General features: G+C 40.8%; 1 protein-coding gene across 2 annotated transcripts in view; it reads right to left on the minus strand.

Moving 5' to 3' along the window:
- ube2h (ubiquitin-conjugating enzyme E2H (UBC8 homolog, yeast)) overlaps window positions 1-20,095 on the minus strand; it is a 120,215-nt gene that overhangs the window by 41,406 nt on the left and 58,714 nt on the right. The window contains exons 2-3 of one of the 2 annotated variants that reach the window (XM_078553080.1): window positions 16,932-17,008; window positions 4,288-4,362 (exon numbers count right to left, since the gene is read on the minus strand). In XM_078553080.1, coding sequence (XP_078409206.1) covers window positions 4,288-4,362; window positions 16,932-17,008 — 152 coding nt within the window. The remainder of the gene's footprint in view (window positions 1-4,287; window positions 4,363-16,931; window positions 17,009-20,095) is intronic. The other variant, XM_078553082.1, reaches the window with a different exon arrangement.

Consider the following 20,095-nt stretch of genomic DNA (forward strand, 5'->3'; position numbering starts at 1 on the left):
CCTACATCAAGTTGTTGCTGGACAGAGAATCAATTTGAAAATTTTCAACCTACGAACATACAAACAAGGAGCAGGAATAGAGCAGTCGACCCATCAAGCCTGCTCCACCATTCAATAAGATCATGGACGATCTGATAGTAGTCTCAAATCTGCATCCCGCCTACCCCCGATAACCTATCGCCTCCTTGCTTACCAAGAATCTATCCACCTCTGCCTTAAAAATTTTCAAAGATTCTGCTTCCACTGCCTTTTCAGGAAGAGAGTTCCAAAGACTTACAGCCCTCAAAAAATTTAGCCTCATCTCTGTTTTAAATGGGTGACCCCTTATCTTTAAACAGTGACCCCTAGTTCTAGATTCTCCCACAAGTGGAAACATCCTCTCCACATCCACCCTGACAAGGCTCCTCAGGATCTTATGTTTCAATCAAGTTACCTCTTACTCTTCTGAACTCCAGCAGATACAAGCCTAACCTGTCCAACCTTTCCTCGTAAGACAACCCACCCATTCCAGCTATTAGTCAGGGAAACCTCTGAACTGCTTCCAACATGTTTACATCCTTCCTTAAATAAGGTGACCAATGCTGTACACAGTACTCCAGGTGTGATCTCACTAGTGCTCTGTATAACTGAAGCATAACCTTCCTACTTTTGTATTCAGTTCCCCTCACAACAAATGACAACATTCTATCAGCTTTTCTAATTACTTGCTGTATCGGTATACCAGCCTTTTGCAAGTTATGCACTAGGACACCCAGATCCCTCTGCACCTCAGCTCTGCAATCTCTCATGATTTAGATAATATGCTTCGCATTTATTCTTTCTGCCAAAATGGACAATTTCACATTTTCCCACATTATATTCCATTTGCCAGATCTTTGCCCACTCACTCAACTTATTTATATCTTTTTGTAGCCTCCTCATGTCCTTTTCACAACTTACTTTCCTACCAATCTTTGTGTCATCAGGAAACTTGGCAATCATCCCATCCATTCCTTCATCCAAATCATTTATATAAATTGTAAACTGAGGTCCCAGCACTGATCCCTGTGGCACATCACTCGTTACATCTTGCCAACCTGAAAAAGACCCATTTATGCATACTCTCTGCTTCCTGTTAGCCAGCCAATCTTCTATCCATGCCAATGTTACCCCCATACCATGAACTTTTATTTCACACAATAATCTCCGATGTGGCACTTTAGCAAATGCCTTCTGGAAATCTAAGTACAGTACACCGGTTCCCCTTCATCACAGCACATGTTACTTCCTCAAAGAACTCCAATAAGTTGGTTAAACATGATTTCCTTTTCACAAAGCCATGTTGACTCTGCCTGATTATCTTGAACTTATGCAAGTGCCCTGCTATAACTTCTTTAATAATAGCTGCTGACATTTTCCCTATGACAGATGTTAAGCTAACTGGCCTCGTCTTCAAATCCTTCCACGTCCTTGCCCCTCCCCATTTCTTCAATCTCCTCCAGCCCTAGGAGCTTTTGACATCTCTGCACTGCTTCAATTCTGGCCTCTTGTGCGATTTTAATTTTAATCGCTCCAGCTTTGCAGCAATGTCTTCAGCTGACTAGACCTTTAAGCTCTGAAATTCCCTCCTTAAACCACTCTGCTTCTTTAAGACACTCATTAAAACATACTAACATACCTCTTTGAGGAAGCTTTTGGCATCTGTCCTAATATCTCCTTGTATATTCGTGTTAACTTTTTTTATTCATTCACAGATGTGGGTTTCACTGGCTGGGCCAGCATTCATCACCCATACCTAGTTGCCCTTGAGGTGGTGGTGAGCTGCCTTCTTGAGCTGAAGTCCATGTGGTGTAGGTACACCCACAGTGCTTGAGGAAGGGAGATCCAGGATTTTGACCCAGTGACAGTGAAGGAACAGTGATATATTTCCAAGTCAGGATGGCGACTATAAATCACTCCTATGAAGCACCTTAGGACATTTCATTATGTTAAATGCACTAAATAAATGCAAGTTATTGTTCTCTTAAACCCCAAGCAAACTGTCCTGTGCACTGTTCCAACCTGTAACTTCCTGTGGTGAAAATCAAGACACACTGTACTGTCTCCTACTTAAGTCTTTCCCAGGATCTCAACACTATAGAAGTCCTTTACTGTCCTTAGTTTTCTCTTCACAATGTTGGTGCCAACTAACTATTTCTTGATTGATCTTACTTTTGCTCATTCTTTTTAGCAAAGATGGTGCCCTATACTTCAAATGTTGACCATTGACCCATGTTTCTCAACACAGTAAAATGTATATAAAATTTCCAACAATTTCCACTATAAATAGGAATTAGGATGTCATAAAAAGTACCTGCTCACTGAGCTGAGTAAAGGTAGTTAAATCAGCTGGATATTACACAGCATAAGAGGTAGGGCAAGCTAACCCCCATATTTAGAAAAGTTTGATAAGAGCTACATTTACAAAAGACATCTACAGAAGAATAGCTTGCTATTAGGTTCTAAATGATTATTTTGTCTACTTGAGTTGTTAGATAAAAAGCTCTATTAATACGTATCAGGACTACTATATCACTGTTGGATTGATTACTCGATCATTTTTCTGTACTTGAAGATCAAGTGAGATTTTTTTGATGCATGTTAGTCCAGACAAAATAAGGTTTCTTATTCGTTTCTGCATTTTTGAACAGTGTTTTTCCCAATTAATTTATCGCAATTGCAAGCAAAAATCAGCAAAAACATGGAATGGTTTAACATTTGGAGAGTACTCAAAATCTAAATTCTATAGAACTGAAACCAATTTTGTATTTGGTAAACCATCTGCTCGCTTTCATCCTTGAAGGTGATACAAAATGAATTTATTAATTTCAATTAAGCATAGAAGGGAACACCATAATAGCAAGCCCTCCTTGGAGATCTCACCAAAATAGTATCAGTACAAATGCACATCCAACTCCTGCCAAAATGGGTGTTTTTAGACTTGCTCTGTGTTTGAGGGCATGCAAACCTAGCTCTGTATAGCTGTCTCTCATTTATACTGGGCTGTGCACTTCTGCTGAGCTGCAAGTGAAGCCAAAGCACAGAACAGTATAGCTTTCCTACTTCAAACATCCCAGAGCTGAAACAATTCACTGAGCTGGCCCAGGACATAATGCTGCATCCTGATAACATATTATGCTGCTTCACAGCAGACTCACTAGAAGCACGAGGAACAAGCCCAAGAAAAACAGCATTACTGTAATTTAAGGACATTAATATATCACTCAAGAATTGATCTAAAATGCATGATCACTATATTGTTGGTGAGTGGGGAAAGGAGAAAGTGGAGAGCTAGAGAGAAGAAAAAAAATAGATGCGTCTGGCGATGGCTAGTGCTTTATCACTTGCTATTTAGTAGTAGTCCAAACATTGCAGTAAATTCACAACTCAATTCAAAACAAGGTTATGAAGCTGCTTCATTTCACCAAGATAACATTTTAACACCTCTCGCTCCAGATATTTTTAAACAGGTGGGCTCCTGTTTTACTAACAGGAAAAATAGAGATCCCTGTGGGGACAGCAAGAGTCAACTTACCTTGTAAAATTTTGGAGAGCAACACAATATGTTACTACTAGTTCTGGTAAGGTTTATAACCAGAAGCAACATTAAGCAGACCCAAATAGAAACAAACAATTCTGGAAAAACACAATAGCATCTATGAAGAGGTGAACAGACTTAACTTTACCAATGATTCCAAAACAGTAACCCAGTTTTTTTTTCTTTTTACTGATGCTGACACCTGTTTTGGGCTTCCAGCATTTCCTTTTTTATCTTTAATGGAAGTCAAATTCACAGATTGTTGAACCTCTTTTCTCATCAATTTTCTCTTCTCCAAAGGTGTAGCTATCTTACTAGGGGACAGTTTGGAGAGACAGTCACTCTCTACTACATTATCCCTGTGGCTGTTAACTATGGGTGCTCTGACAGCAGGTGTCCACATGTTATTTAATCACAGGGCATCACAGCCAATCCATCCTCACCTTGTGTTACACGCATCCAATTCCAACAGAAATTGCTCTGGAGCAGTCAGGAGCAGGAGCTTTAGTCAGTATTTACCTTTCCATCCCAAGGTGGCAAGACCAAGAGAGCAATCTCCTGTCACCTGGCTGCAATGATCCTTCCTAGTTTGCATGCTTTTGCTGCATGCTGAATAAAAATTAAGCCATCATGGGAACCCTTATACTCTTCTAATGCCATCGCTCCACTGGTTACAACTAGTCATTTCAACGCACAAACACATAGCACATTGTTGTTATGCAAGTACTTACCTATAGAAGGAGATTTGAATGGGTATTTGTCTGGTAGGTCCACTCTAACTTTCCATACACCACCTTCATAGGGAGCTAATTAAACAAAAAACAACAAAATTCAGTGGCATTCAGACCATGCAGGTTGATATATAAAAGACTCTAAAATAGTTCATCTCACATACACAGCATCTGGAGGAATTTAATTCCAATTAATAAATCTGGCAAGTCAGTAATTAAACTATTGGATTGTTGTAAAAACCCATCTGGTTCACCGCCGTCCTTACAACATGAAGGGCACATAGGGTACAAAATTCTTGAACGGTATTCAAGAGAACTTTTTTAGCCAGCACGTAACAAGCCCAACGAGTGGGGGCATAATTCTAGATTAAGGTTTAAGAAATGAAGATAGGCAAGTGGAAGTAGCAGTGAGTAACCATTTTGGAGATAGTGATCATAATACAGTTAGATTTAGCATAATTATGGAAAAGGTTGAAGATAGAACAGGAGTACAAGTTCTAAATTGGGGAAAGACAAATTTTATGAAGCCAAGAGGTGTTCTGGCAAAAGTGCACTGGTTACAGCTACTTGAAGGGAAATCAGTGACAGACCAGTGGGAGGCGTTCAAAAGCGAGTTTCTATGGGCACAGGGTAGACATGTCCCCACAAAGGATGTACTGCCAAATCTAGAGCCCCCTGGTTATTTAGAAGCATACAGGCTAAGATAAAGCAGAAAAAGAAAGCTTATGACAGTCACAAAAATTAAGTTTAGAAATTACAGGGGTGAAGTAAAAAAGAAAATCAGGAAAGCAAAGAGAGGATATGAAAAAATATTGGCAGGTAAATCCCAAGGAAAACCCAAAGATGTTTTATCATTACATTAAGAGCAAGAGAATAATTAAAGGAAAGGGTGGGGCCTATCAGGGATGTATGTACAAGGTAACTTAGGTGTTGATGCAGGGGATGTGGGCAGGGTTCTTAGTGAGTGCTTTGTCTCTGTCTTCACAAAGCAGAGGGATGATGCAGACATTCTAGTTAATGAGGAGTGTGAAATATTAGCAACAAGAAGCATAATGAGTGAAAAAGTACAAGAGGGAGTGACATCCTTGAAAGTGGATAAATCACCAGGACCAGATGGACTGTATCCCAGGCTGTTAAAAGGAGCCAGGGAGGAAACGCCCTGAGAATCATTTTCAATCCTCATTAGATACAAGCGAGGTACCAGAGAATTGGAGGTCTGTGAACATTGTACCATTGTTTAAAAAGGGTGCAAGGGATAAGTCAAATATTTATAGGCTGGTCAGTCTGACTTTGGTGGTGAGCAAATTATTAGAATCAATTCTGAGAGCCAGGACAAACTGTCACTTAGAAAGGCATGGATTAATCAGGGATAGTCAGCATAATTTGGATAAGGGAAAGTCGTGTCTTGCTAACTTAATTGAGTTTTGAGGAAGTAACAAGGAGGATTGGTGAGGGGAGTGCAGTGGATGCGGTCTACATGGATCTTAGTATGGCATTTGACAAGGTCCCACATGGTACACTGGTCAGAAAAGTAAAAGCCTATGGGATACAGGGGAATGTGGCGAGCTGAATCCAAAATTGGCTCAGTGACAGGAAACAAAGGGCAATGGTCGATGGATGTTTTTGCAAATGAAAGCGGTTTCCAGTGACTCCACAGGGCTGAGTGTTGGGTCCTTTGCTGTTTGTGGTATGTGTTAATGATTTGGACTTAAAAGTGAGAGACATGATTGGGAAATTTGCTGAAGACAAAAATCAGCCATTGCAGTTAATAGTGAAAAGGATAGCTGTGGATTCCAGAATAACATCAATGGTTTGGTTGAGTGGGCGGAAAAGTGGCAAATGAAATTCAATCCAGAGAAGTGAGGTAAAACATTCTGGGAGGGCAAACAAAGCAAGGGAATAAGCAATAAACAGGAGGATGTTGAGACAGGTAGAGGAAGTGAGACACCTTGGAGTGCATGTCCACAGGTCCCTGAAATTGGCAGGACAGGTAGATAAGGTGGTGAAGGCAGCATATGGAATGCTTTCCTTTGTTGGACGAGATATAGAATACAAGAGCAGGGATGTAATGCGAGAACTGTATACAATGGTTAGGCCACAGCTGGAGTTTTGCATACAGATCTGGTCACCACATTGCAGGAAGGACTTAATTGCTCTGGAGAGAGTAGAGGAGATTTACAAGATTGTTGCCAGGACTTGAAAATTGTAGCTGAGGAAAGGTTGGGTTGGCTGGGGTTGTTTTCCTTAGCACAGAGGAGGCAGAGGGGTGACTTGATTAAAGTGTACAAAATTATGAGGGGCCTAGACAGAGTAGACAGAAAAGACTTGTTTCCCCTAGTAGAGGACAATTACCAGGAGGCACAGATTTAAAGTGATTGGTAGAAGGATTAGCGGGGATATTAGGAAAAATTTTTTCACTGAGGGTAACAAGTGTCTGGAATTCACTGTCTAGATTGATGGCTGAGGCAGAAACCCTCAACTCATTTAAAAGATACCTGGATCTGCACCTAAAGTGCTGTACGCGCAAGGCTACGGACCAGATGCTGGGAGGTGGGATTAGAATAGGTGGCTAGTTTTTTTCAGCCAGCGCAGACACGATGGGCTGAATGGCCTCTGTTCTGTAACTTTTCTATGATTCTAATGGGGAAAATTGGCCAGGTATGTCCACAAAAGGATGATAAATCAAATCCAGCCAATTCCCACCCATCAGCAAAGTGGTAGAAGGTGCCGTCAGCAGTACTAGCAAGCTGCACTTGCACAGCAATAACCTGTTCACTGATGCTCAGTTTGGGTTCTGCCAGGACCACTTGGCTCCCGACTTCATCATGCCCTTAGTCCAAATATGGACAAAAGAGAACAAGAGGTGAGGTGAGCGTGACTGCTCTTGACATCAAGGCAGCATTTGACAGGGTGTGGCATCAAGAAACCCAGCAAAATTAAAGTCGATGGGAATTAGGGGAAAACTCTCACTGGCTGGAGTCATGCTTTGCACAAAAGATGATGGCTGCATTTGTTAGAGGCCAAATCACCCCAGCCCGAGGCATCACTGCACAAGTTCCTCAGGGTAGTGTCCTTAGCCCAACCATCTTCAGCTGCTTCAATGACCTTCCCTCTATTGTAAGGTCGGAAGTGAGGAAATTTTGCTGATGATTGCCGCATGTTCAATACCATTCGCAACTCTTCAAACACAAACACAGTCTGTCCATATGCAGTAAGGCCTGGACAAGATTCATGCTTGATCTGATAAGTGGCAAGTAATATTTGTGCCACATAAGTGCCAGGCATGACTAATGAGAGAATCTAACCATATCCCCTTGACATTCAATGGCATTACCATTGCTGAATACCCCAGCATCAACACCTTATGGGTTACCATTGACCAGAAAGTGAATTGGACCAGCCATATAAATACGGCAGCTACAAGCACAAGTCAAGGGCTAGGAATTCTATAGCAAGTAATTCATTTCCCGACTCCCCTACCCACCATCTGCAAGGCACAAGTCACAAGTGTAATGGAATACTCTCAACTTGCCTGAAAGAGTGCAGCTCTAACAACACTCAAGAAGCCTTGACAGCATCCAGGGCAAAGCACCCCATGCACCACTAAACATTCACTCCCTCCACTATCAGCAAATAATGGCAACAGTGGGTACCAGAAAAAAGATGCACAGCAGCAACTCTGCAAGCTTCCTTTCACAGCACCTTCCAAATCCACAACCTCTATCATGTAGAAGGGCAAGGGCAGTAGCTGCATGGGAACACCACCACCTGCACGTTCTCCAGACCATATACCACCCTGACTTGCAACTATATCACCATTCCTTCACTGTTGCTGGGTCAGAACCTGGAGCACTCTTCCTAACAGTACTAAGGGATTATTGCTGAAAAAAAAAGACATGCCGAAGCTTTTAATCTTGCACTCATCAGGACACTTCACAAGAATACCAATTTAAGGGAAAGCAACAAATTTTACTGTATGTGGAGAGAGTGCTGATTGGTTGGCAAGTGGGCTCTGATTGGGAGAATGCACCAGTGATGGTGAGTGATAGTTAACCGCTAAGCATTGTTTGAAATTTAAACCAGGCAGCTTGACCTTCATCGGTCATTCCTCATTGCCCTGAGGAATGAGTCAGCGAATGGCTGTCACTTATTTTGTTCAGCAGAAACAGGCACAATGTGTGTACATGTTCCTACTATCTGCAGAGAACAGGGCCCTGTGTATTAATATGTTTAGCTTCCAGTACATGCAAATGTACCACACTGTGAGCCTGAGTGACAGTCTTAAATTGGTTGTCAGTGTTATTCTTAAATGTCCAATTGCAGAATCACATCCAATGTTGGACACTGTTTTGAGTTTTGCAAGCACAGGCTGGCCGGGTACAGTCTGTACCTTGCCCGTTGCGAAGAGTGGCTGGGACATGCTATTTGATCCAATGAGTGGCTGATTGTGGCGTATGACCTACATACCTAGCATCACTCTGGCACTGAAATTCGTATACCATTTTACTAATTTCTGGAAAGATTTAGAGATGTACCGAGGAAGCTAGGTGAAATTAAGAGGAATCAGCAAAGAGCAGGTTTTTTGGAGCAAAATCTATGATATTGGTGTGGTTTTCCACTTTCAGGAGGTGCATACACACTTATCCACATTCATATTATACCGTATAGCAATCAATTTTACTGTTAGCGAACATTTTGGGGGTGATTTTTGTTTTCAATATTAATATTAAAAGAAATGTACCATGCTCAGATCCAAATCATCAAAAGCTTCCACTGCTGATTGCCAGCAACTGGTTTATGGAAAACTTTTTTCTTCGTATATTTAAAAAATCAGGAATATAAAATCAGGGATATGAAAGAATATTTCTCCAAAATACAAATATCAAGATCAACCCATCATGCATGTCCATTTTGCAGGCAAATGCAGCGCAATTCAAATCTGGACAAGAAAGAAAAAGCCCTTCAGTGACATGTTAGTCAATTGGATTCATTTTAAGGTTTTAAACTAGGGGTTTAACAAGTTCTTTTTCCACCCAATCACTCTTTTAGCTCCTCCAACACCATGCAAATCTGCAATACAGGAAAGTCAAATAAAATTGCTCTGATCTTAGAAGTATATATTTTTTTAAAAACCAAGGACTATGTTCTCTAGGAAAGAAAAGGCAATGTGGCTGAAATTTCAAATCACATAACACAGAACTCCTTCCACAGGAGGAAAAGAACAGAGGTATTATCCAGGAAGACAATGTTAGCAGGGGCATGGGGTTATTACAGTGTTATTGCAAGAATAAGTGTCTTGTAAATGGAACAGAATTCCCAGTGAGATGGCTGCTTCTTTTATTTATGTATGAACGATCAATGGGATGTATTACAAATTCATTGAAGATTGTTTTAAATAACAAATCAGTGCCTTGGGCAAGACTATTCTGACCTTTTGGAGGTGGTGCTCACCACAAGTCCATTCAGTTCTAAAAGCAGAAACTTGCTCTAATCCATTGAAATAATGCTTTCCTAATCAACTTCTCACCATCAAGGTGGCTTCTCCACACAAGTAAATTAAAACCAAACTGCAGAGCTCAATGCATATTTCCACTATAGAAAACCGAATTAGAATCACTTCTGAAAGCAATCTGACACATCTTGACCTCCTAACCCTCCCCAAATCCACCTCTCCACAATCCAGGAGTGAAACTTGGAAAGAGGTCAAGGGCCAACTCTCAACAGCTGGACAACAGTTTTTTTAAAATGCACAATTAACAAGTTGGTTTCTCACTTGGAAGTTTTTTTTAAAAACGAGTTGGGCCATCTCTAGTGTTTGTTGCATTGAACAAGTTCAAAACACAAATGCAAGAAGTCTTATCACATTCAAAATATTTCTTCCAATTGCTACTATATACACGATACAAGAAAAGATTACAATGGTGAGGATGTAATACTTTGGTAGCTCAAAATTTTCACATCTCAAACTGTGCTGACCTTAAATTACCACATACCCATGTAGGGAAAAGAGAATGCAGCAAACGAAAAAAAAGAAACCATGTATCTAAATCTTCTTTGAATCCATGGGGCCAACCAGAATCAACCCATTTGTTTGCCAATTCCCATCAATCTTGTTCCCTTTTGGGTGGTGCTTGCTTCTCACAAGGGTATAGAATCACAGAATGGTTATGGCACAAAAGGAGGCCAATCTGTCCATGTTGTCTCTCTGCTTGAGTCCAACTCCCCCAAATTTTCCCCTGCAAGTTTTCTTTTTAATTATCCAATTCTCTTTCGAAAGCCTCAATTGAATTTACCTCCATCACATTCTCGGGCGGTACATTCCAGATCCTAACCACTAGCTGCATAAAAAAAATTTTTTCTCCCCATCTCATTGTTGCTTCTTTAGCCAATTACCTTAAATCAGTGTACTCTGGTTTTTGATCGTTTCGACAATAGAAGTTTTTCCCTATCTACTCTGTTCAGACCCCACATGATTCAGAAAATTTATAATTCTCAAAAATCCAAGTGACCACTATTCAAGCATGTAGTGTATTTTGGGTGGGGGGCTGTGGGAGTTGGAGGAGAAGAGACCATTGCAGCTAAATCAGATCCTGTCCTCACTCTTTTCCAGCATGGGTCACTGAATAAGTCCACAGTAGGAACTCTGCAGGGTTTCCCTTCATAACTCAAGGCACAGGACACAATTGTGCTCTAAGTGTTGCTCTAGGGTTGGGATCAGCTAACTCATCACGAATTGGTATCTTTCTGGTCCATATGATACAGCTACACTCAGGTAAACTCACGAAGTCAGGAATTTTCCAGCTCAGTGGGAAATACTGATATGGACATATTCGCTATTGCATTTAGTGAGAATTCAACATTAAAATGTTGACTGTATATAAACAGCCTATTTAACTTCCCTAAATTTATGGATTGATAATTTTTCAAATTAGTTTCCATGGTTCAAATGCAATCTCCCATTAACAAACACAGTACAGAGCTATAAACAAAGCCATCTGGTTTACATCTGGTCTTTTGCTATCCATGTTTAACCATTAGAGATACTAAATTTTAGCAACCTATGCATGTACTCTTCCCTGTTGTCATACTGACACTCATTTAAATTAAATTCCAGGAGACTAGTATCAATGAGCTTTTTCTTGGCAGTTAGACTACTAAATGCTGCTCCTTTAAACCACATCCTTGGTAAAGTCTCCACAATTCTAATGTCCTGGATAAGGAAGCTGGATCTGATGCAAATTCAGGAGCTGGATCATGGACGCCAACCTCTCAAAATCTGACCTGAAAAAGCACCAGGGGGAGGAGGAAAATGGCAACCCTGGAGTCACTATAGATCAGAATAACTGTGTGGGGACAGGTCATCAACCAGTAAGTCAGGAAAGAATGGCTGATTGCTCTTCTCTTATTCCTTCCTCAATTCAAATTAAATGTGAAAACTTAAAAATGCAATGCAGTGCCAAATTTGCCTACAAAATAAGAGCACAGCTCCTTAATATCTGCATTGCATTTCCTAGTGATTCCCACTGTTAATGTCATGTGGACAGGTCGGATCTTTAACACACATTTGTAGTCAATTATCTAACAGCTAGAGAAAGATACACCAAAAAACAGTCAGATGCCAGGCGACCAAAGTGCATCAACACCACTATGTACCAAAGCCAAAGCCCAGCACTTGCTCAAAGTATTAACTACTGACAAGAGCCTTGTTGCAAAGTAAAATTATCAGAGGCAAATCAAGAGAACAAATTGTTCCAAAGTCCACAACAATAATGATTCTTTGTTTGAATATCAAAACTATCGCAGGCCCCTCAGCTCAGCTTCTCTGTGCAATCAGCCACATTTGATGGGTGACGTTATACTCAGAATGTAAGTGTTTGGTAAACTTTGTCAATTAAAGTGAATAGAGTGTGGTGGAATGTTCAGCGGTGCTCTTCCCACATTGTTAACTATTAGTGTGTTTTTTTCCCCTCGATAACAATAATCAAACATCAGAAGACCTTTGAAATAGACAGTGTTCCAACTATGTTGGAAGAATCTTGAAGATTCAAATGCTGTTGCTGTTAGATTTTTCCAGATGATTACAAACCTATATTGAAGCAATCTTTATGGAACTTGGGCACCCTTCTAGCACATCACAATCCATGTTACTGAAGCATTCATAGCCCAGGGCAGATTTAGTCAATCATCAAGGTGTGCTTCAGCAGTGATGCAAACAACTGCAACAGAAAATGTTGCAATGCATATGGAAGCTACCTGGGTGTTGGGGGCATAAATAATGTTTGAAGAAAACCTATATTATAATAGGTTTATATCTGGTTGAAACAAAAATTGTTCAGTTACTGTAAGAATAAAATAAATTTGTTTACATTAAGCAGCGTAATTCCTTCAAAATAACTAAAACCAATCATGGAGATTAATTTTCAGATATATTGATATACACAGGTGCATACAAATAAAAATGCGTAATTTTCCAATAGTGGATTTCATTTATTCCAGTGTACTTTCAAGAGTAATATCTTAGTTATATTACAAATACTTAGGCTTCCGATTTTAGCTAATTATTACCATTGTATGAAGCCCTGTGTCTGTATGCCATTGAAATGTAAAGGTGCTCTGCAGAGCAAAGGTTAATGTGGGACTGGAGAATAACACTGCCCATGGTATGATGTAGAGTGTCACATGATAGACTTGTAGAACAGTCTAGAAAGAATCTTGCTGCATGGGAGCAGCACCATGCATGGCAGTAACTGGGGTCTGTACATAGTTAAAGACTACCAATAAAGTTTTTGTGTTTAAACATACAAGTCTCAAGGCCTCATTAATGAGACACCAAAGGAACCCATAACAGAACAATTACTTCTTGAAACACATTCCATATTAGATTTAAATCCAGGAAGAATCAGGAAAGGTCCAATGCAACTTGTGAAGTTTCTTTTCCTGATCTTTCCCAAAACCATTACAAGTTCATTGCAGTTTTATTTGCCTTTCTTGTGTTACAACCTCAATTTTGACAGCATTCTTTGAAAGCAGACCCTGCTTATCACACTAATTATCTCAGTCAAGATTGTGGTTCAGCACTGGAGATGCAGTGCAAATCCAGGCATTTTGGATCAAACATGTTAGGAGGCTGCCCACAGCAAGTCTCTATTGCACCCAACCCACGGTATCGTGTCATGGATCTTCCTGTAAATGTCATGGGAGATGAGGTGCTGTAGATGCAGCTAATGATGCACTCCACTCCTTTGGGGTTATACATTTTGAAGACGAGGGTAAGCAATTATTTCATACGAAAAACAAATTAGGAGTAGGCCCCTTGGCCCCTTGAGCCTGTTCAATAAGATCATGTATGATCGGATTGTAACCTCAAGCCCACATTCCAAACTTTAGCTCTGCATTCCCAGCTACCCTTATAACCTTTCACTCCCTTGCTTATTATGAATCTATCTACCTCTGCCTTAAAAATATTCAAAGACTCTGCTTCCATCACTTTTTAAGGAAGTGTTCCAAAGACTCACGACCCTCAAAAAATTTCTCATTTCTGTCTTCAATAGGTGACCCTTATTTTTAAAAGTGACCTGGGGCTTCACCCCACCCCCACTAGGGCTATCTGTACCTTGCTTGTCCTGCTTTCAACCCTTAATTAACACATTCCTTAGATAATATCACCACCTTCAAAACCTCTTTGTCCTTTTGTCTATCTCCACCTATCACTGGCCCTCTATCCAGCTCTACTTGTCCCACCCCCCCTTAAACCAGCTTATATTTCAGCTGTCTTCTATTTTTACTTAGTTCTGTTGAAGAGTCATACGGACTCGAAACATTAACTGTATTCCTCTCCACAGATGCTGCCAGACCTGAGTTTTTCCAGGTATTTTTATTTTTGTTTTATATCCCTTCATAGCCTCCTTACGCCCTCTTCACAACTTACTTTCCTATCTTTATTTGTAACATCAGCAAATGTAGCAACCATACCTTCAGTCCCTTCATCTAAGTCATTTACATAAATTGTAAAAAGTTAAGGCCCCAGCACTGATCCCTGTGGCACACCACTCGTTACATCTTGCCAAAGAGAAAACAACCCATTTATGCCTTGTTTCCTGTTAGCTAGCTAATCTTCTATCCATGCTAATGTATTACCCATGACACCATGAGCTTTTATTTTCCACACTAACCTTTGATGTGGCATCTTATCAATTGCCTTCTAGAATTCAGTTTTGCTTGTTCTTTCGAAAATTGCCCTATTTTGTGTTATTTTCATCCCTTCACCATGGCAGATTTTACCAAACATCTTTTTAAAACCCAAATTAAAGGAAATAAAAGACAGAAAAATCAGAAGGCTCTACAGTTACCATTCTAGGTTAAGCATAAGGGATGTTTAATCGTTAATTCATAATAAAACTGGTGAAACTTAGAAATGACAAATACTCACATACAGCTTGCAAATGCATTGGTATATAATTGGGAGTTCTACAAAAGGGCACAACCTGCATTCATGGATTTTCTTCCTGTTTTTCTTGCTAATTTTCTCCCACCCTGGAGGCATTGACTCCTTGCTGAGTTACTTTTCCATGGGTGCCAGTCATTCTCTGGCACCACAGTTACACGAGGGTTCTTGATGTCCAATCCTACAAGGTTACTTGACCTCATGGGATATCACAGCTGAGCCAGTTCCTGTCATTTCTTGACATACAAGTTATATAGGGGCTAATAGATAGTGGACGGGAGTGGAAACTTTGGACAATTTTTCCCTAATTCAGGAGCACAGAGGACAATTCTAGGATTTATAACACAACCCCGTCTAAGGTCACCGAACATAGCATGGGCAAAGAACAGCCTCAGACCTTAGTGATCCATCTAGTAGGTTTGCACTGCCTGAGAAAGTTGCATTCACTGACTTTATGAAAGCATTATGCAACTAAGTTTGGGACTGCTGTTCCCAGTCCAAGACAAAATCATAAATGGCCAGCAAAATAGGCAAAAGAAACTTACCCCCAGAACCAAAGGAAAGAGTACCTTGTGCAAGAACACACAATCACCAAGGCACAGATATAGGTTCGATACTCCCCTGAAATATGTAAGTAACAGAATTGCTTTTCTTTACCTTTCTGGTGCATGTGAGCCAGTTTCCTGGTGATGTGCAAAGTGAAAATAGCACAGGATCATTTTCAGATAGTTTTGCAATAACCAGCAAACTTCTTGCAAGGCCAGAAAGGGGTCTTGCTGTTTGCTTTATGCAAGTAGTATGGAAAACAAACAGCAATAAGGTGTGCATTTCCCCATGGTGTCCTGCCAACTCTCCCTGACATACCTCGCTTAAAAAGCAGCACCTCCGTCCACATTACATTACATTCACTGGTAGCCCTCTGATATTTCACTCAAAGAATAATTCATTATTGCTGATTGGCACCACAGCTGAGCCCCATCCTCTCACCCAGCACATGTGCACGTCCAGCGCTGTCACATGGTTAGCAATCAGAAACAGAAAAGTTGGCAGATTCTGCCTCCCTCCCTCTAGTTCAGTGACCTCAAGATCTAGTGCAATTCCCTCACCGTTGCCTCGGCTGATACTTGTTAACTCAGTACCGGTCAAGGTCAAACCTGGAACTTGCTTGGTCTGTATGGTTCGCCAGCTCACCACGCAATGATATCTATCCACTAACCCAGTAAGGGAGTTGAAGACTTGTCCTAACAAGGATTTATTATTCATCAGTAACAAGATTAGCAAATGTGCTAGGTAAACACATCTTTCACCATAAAGTTTAACATCTCTCTGAAGCAACAAATCAAGCAAATAAATTACAGTTTAAAAATGGACATTAAAAAAGCCCTCCCTCAGGCCCAGATGGTTAATAACTAGGATGCCAGACCACAAAGACAGGATAAGTCACTGGTTCAAACTCCTACTTGTCCTGAGTTAGCTAACCTCAATCAAAGCATCAGTGGGGACAGTACAATTGGTCTTTGTGGTCCTTGGTTAGGGAGGAAATAGGATATTGTCAAGATTCCCAGTCCTGATTTAATGTCTAGTACACATTGCTGGACAGCGTAGGTATAGGTTTTCATTTAAGAAAATCAGGCTTGACTGTAACACCCACCTGAACAAGCCTAGTTTCATATATTAAGAATGATCATTATGACAAGGGGCTGGAGAGTGCCTAGCGACTTTTAAACTGCACCCCAGCCAGGGGCCTTCATGGTGCCAAGGGCATAAACTTACAGAAAAAGTTGTGTCTTCATCTAAGATCTGAAAATGCAGTTTCTATTAGAAGGGACAGCAAACAGACAGGTTTCTCTCAGTAAGCTCTTGTGTCAAGATCACCACTTAAATGCACAAATTTTGCTTAAAAAGAAACATAAGTGCCATCTCACCTCATAAGCATGTGGTGTAAAATAAGTGAACTCTCCATGGAATATGAACACCCATGAATTAATTACAGTACATAAGCTCTCCTTTCCATCCTCAGGCAGAATGCTTTTATAGCACTCAAATTGGAGAGTTATCTGTTCTGCCCCTCCCTTCACCCAATAAGTTGCAAGGCATTGATTTCTCAAAATATTATACTTCTCAGGTTTGTTTTTGAAAACAAACTGTAGACAGCATTACATAGCATCAATGAGTAAATGAGAGACACGGGTCAACTTACTTCCTTGTGGTCCATAAAACTTGACTACAAATTCGTTCAACCCACCCAGTATGGTTACTTCATGTTTGCTTTCAATTCTGAAAGAGAAATGTCAAGGAAAACACCAGAAACAAAATATACATACAATTTCAAATAACTCACTGCAGGAACTTAACTGAATTAACTAGTTTTCTTTCTTTTTAAAGTAGAAATGTAATATACCATCCTGGGTTCTGAGCAGAATACTGCAGAACACTGGGAACCTCGAGTACTATGAAGATAGTTCTTCAGTGTTCAGAATGAATTAGATTTGCTCAGAACAATATTTTGTTAAGGCAGCACATTATAACCAGACAGCCTAGTTAAAGTCAAACCAGGAATAAGAAATTAAACTGGATAGACCACCCGAAATCAAGCTAGGTGCTGGAAACAAACAACACATCCTGCCCAATCAACCTGGAGACTTGTGCCAAAATTGAGAGCTGCCACACAAACTAGTCAGGCAATAGCCTGACAGTCACACTCACCAAGTTAAACCCTACAGCCAATGTCCTAGACTCCATCACCATTCCTCATTATGTCCTGTCCCACTGGCAGAACAAACCCACCAAAGGTGGCAGCATAATGATAGACAGTTGGGAGGGAGTGGCCCTCGCAGTCCTCAACACTGATTCAAGATCCTAAGAAGTACCATCCCATAAAGTCAAACATGAGCAAAAAAATCTGATTGCCACCAACTGACCTCCCTCAGCTGATGAATCAGTAGTCCATGTTGAACACCACCTGGATGATGCACAGAGGCCTGCCATCTTAATTGGAGACCTCCCAGAAGACTGCACCAGCAGTCCAGCAAATCAGGTCTGTGACCCGAAAATGGACCCACTGTCCAGGAAAAACTGAAGGTGGGAAAATTAAGCCCAATGTCTTCTGCTTTCTTAATACTTAGAAGAAATTGCTGCTCATCGAGTAATGGATGTCAGACAAGAAGTTTGAGAGTTTAAGGCTCCAAGAAACAAAGTCAGAGTTTCCAAGTCGGATGTCCAATTTGACACATTTACCATTACTGGATCCACACTGATGCAAGTGCTTTTAAGTGTGCAGGATCTCCAATACATTGTACAAAATATAATAGCTTGGAATAATCTCTACAACTGTGGGTAAAATTGTTTGTTAACTGAAAACCACAATACATGAAGTTGGAACTTGCTTCTCATGCTTCCTACTTAAAGCCAATGAAGTGCCTTTGCAGTCTGTGCTGACGTCAAAGATAAAACCACAGCTCTCAGTTACAGGCATTAAATTAATTAAAGCGGTTACAAGAAAAACCATCTGACGAGTCTCTGCAGGCAAACCTCAAGTCAGCTGGTTTCTTCAGGAGTGAATAGCATGCAACACTTTAAACCTCTTGGGAATGGAGCAGCATCCTTGAATGGACAACCTCATGGAATAAAATCACATAATCCTGCTTGTAGATCATAGTCGGTCTCAAATTAGAGGGGAATATCCAGCACATCATTGTTTCAAGGATTCCCAGCAGACACCTTCAGGCATGGATACAGCTTGAAAGTTAACGAATGCTCTAGGGTATGATGCCTGGGAACACCAGCAATATTCAGGACAATGCAGTTAAATTTGGTTGTTGTAGCCTATTAGGTGAGTAAAAGGGCATCTTAAAAGAACGCAAGTTTACACAGCAAGCAACCACCATCATTGCATGGGTGTCCAGCTTTCTCTGAAGATTTCAGCAGCTTTTCTCCCGATCTCTTAAAAGTGCCACTCCAGTCTATTGCAACTGTTACCAGCTACTCTCTTTGAAAGTGATGAATCTTGCCATCTACTCTAGGCGACATGCATTTCATGAAATTGTTGTGAGCATCATTAATTATGAATGGACTCTTGCATTTGCAACGAGTAACTCACCTCCCGACTCCCCAAAGCCTTTCCACCATCTACAAGGCACAAGTCAGGAGTGTGACAGAATACTCCCCACTTTCCTGGATGAGTGCAACTCCCATAACACTCAAAGCTTGACACTGTCCAGGACAAAGCAGCCCACTTGATTGTTTGTGGATGGGGTGCCAATCACTCCTTTCACCATCGACACACAATAGCAGCAGTGTGTACTATCTACAAGATGCACTGCAGGAATTCACCAGGGCTCCTTAGACAGCACCTTCCAAACGCACGACCACTACCATCTAGAAGGACAAGAGTAGCAGATAGATGGGAACACCGCCACCTGGAAGCTCCCCTTCAAGTCACTCACCATCCTGACTTGGAAATATGTTGTCATTCCTTCACTGTCACTGGGTTAAAAGCCTGGAACTCCCTTCCTAACAGCACTGTTTGTGTAACTACACATGGGCTGCAACGGTTCAAGGCAGCAGCTCAAGGGCAACTAGGGATGGGCAATAAATGTTGGCCCAGCCAGCAAAGCCCACAAGAATTTTTTAAAACTTTGGATGATATTTAAAGATAAAAGGTGCAAGAGGTGCAGACCCAACTATATATGCAGGAACTTTGTTTTATTACAGGCAGTGTATTACAAACATCAGTCCTGAAAGTATGCTCTATGATCACATCCCAGCTGGGGCACATGCTATTTTTTCTGATGTCCTTTAAGCTGTTTTTTTTTTTAAACCCGCCTTGTTTACTCTCCACATAGTGAGCAAAGGTTTGGTCACTGGTATCATGACCTGACCTAAACAGCACAACATTTTCTTTTTATAAGCTTGACTTGAAAACCATAACCTAGTGTGCTTTCTGGAAGTTATCAGCACACCAAGCCTCCCAAAATAGGCCATATTAAAATAAACAGAATATTGGACTAATTCAAGATGCAGCATTCTGAAGACTGCCCCAGACCTTTGACAATTAATCTAAGAAAAATGAGGAGGCAATGCAGCTCCTCGAGCCTACTTCACCATTCAATAAGATCATGGCTGATCTTGTCCCTCAACTCCACTTTCCAATTCAATCCTCATACCCCTTAATTCCCTTGGTGTCCAAAAATCTATTGGTCTATTCTTAAATGCAGGGAACAACAGAGATAAAGAATTCCAAAGATTCACAATCCTGAGTCAAGAAATTTCTTATTCAGCCTTAACTGGCAGAACGCATAGCCCAAGTTGATAAGCTTTAGCTCTAGACTCTCCAGCCAAGGGAAAGCAGTCACTCGGCATCTA

The sequence above is a fragment of the Cetorhinus maximus genome, chromosome 12 (genome assembly GCF_964194155.1).
Source record: "Cetorhinus maximus chromosome 12, sCetMax3.hap1.1, whole genome shotgun sequence".
Taxonomy (NCBI): Eukaryota; Metazoa; Chordata; class Chondrichthyes; order Lamniformes; family Cetorhinidae; genus Cetorhinus; species Cetorhinus maximus.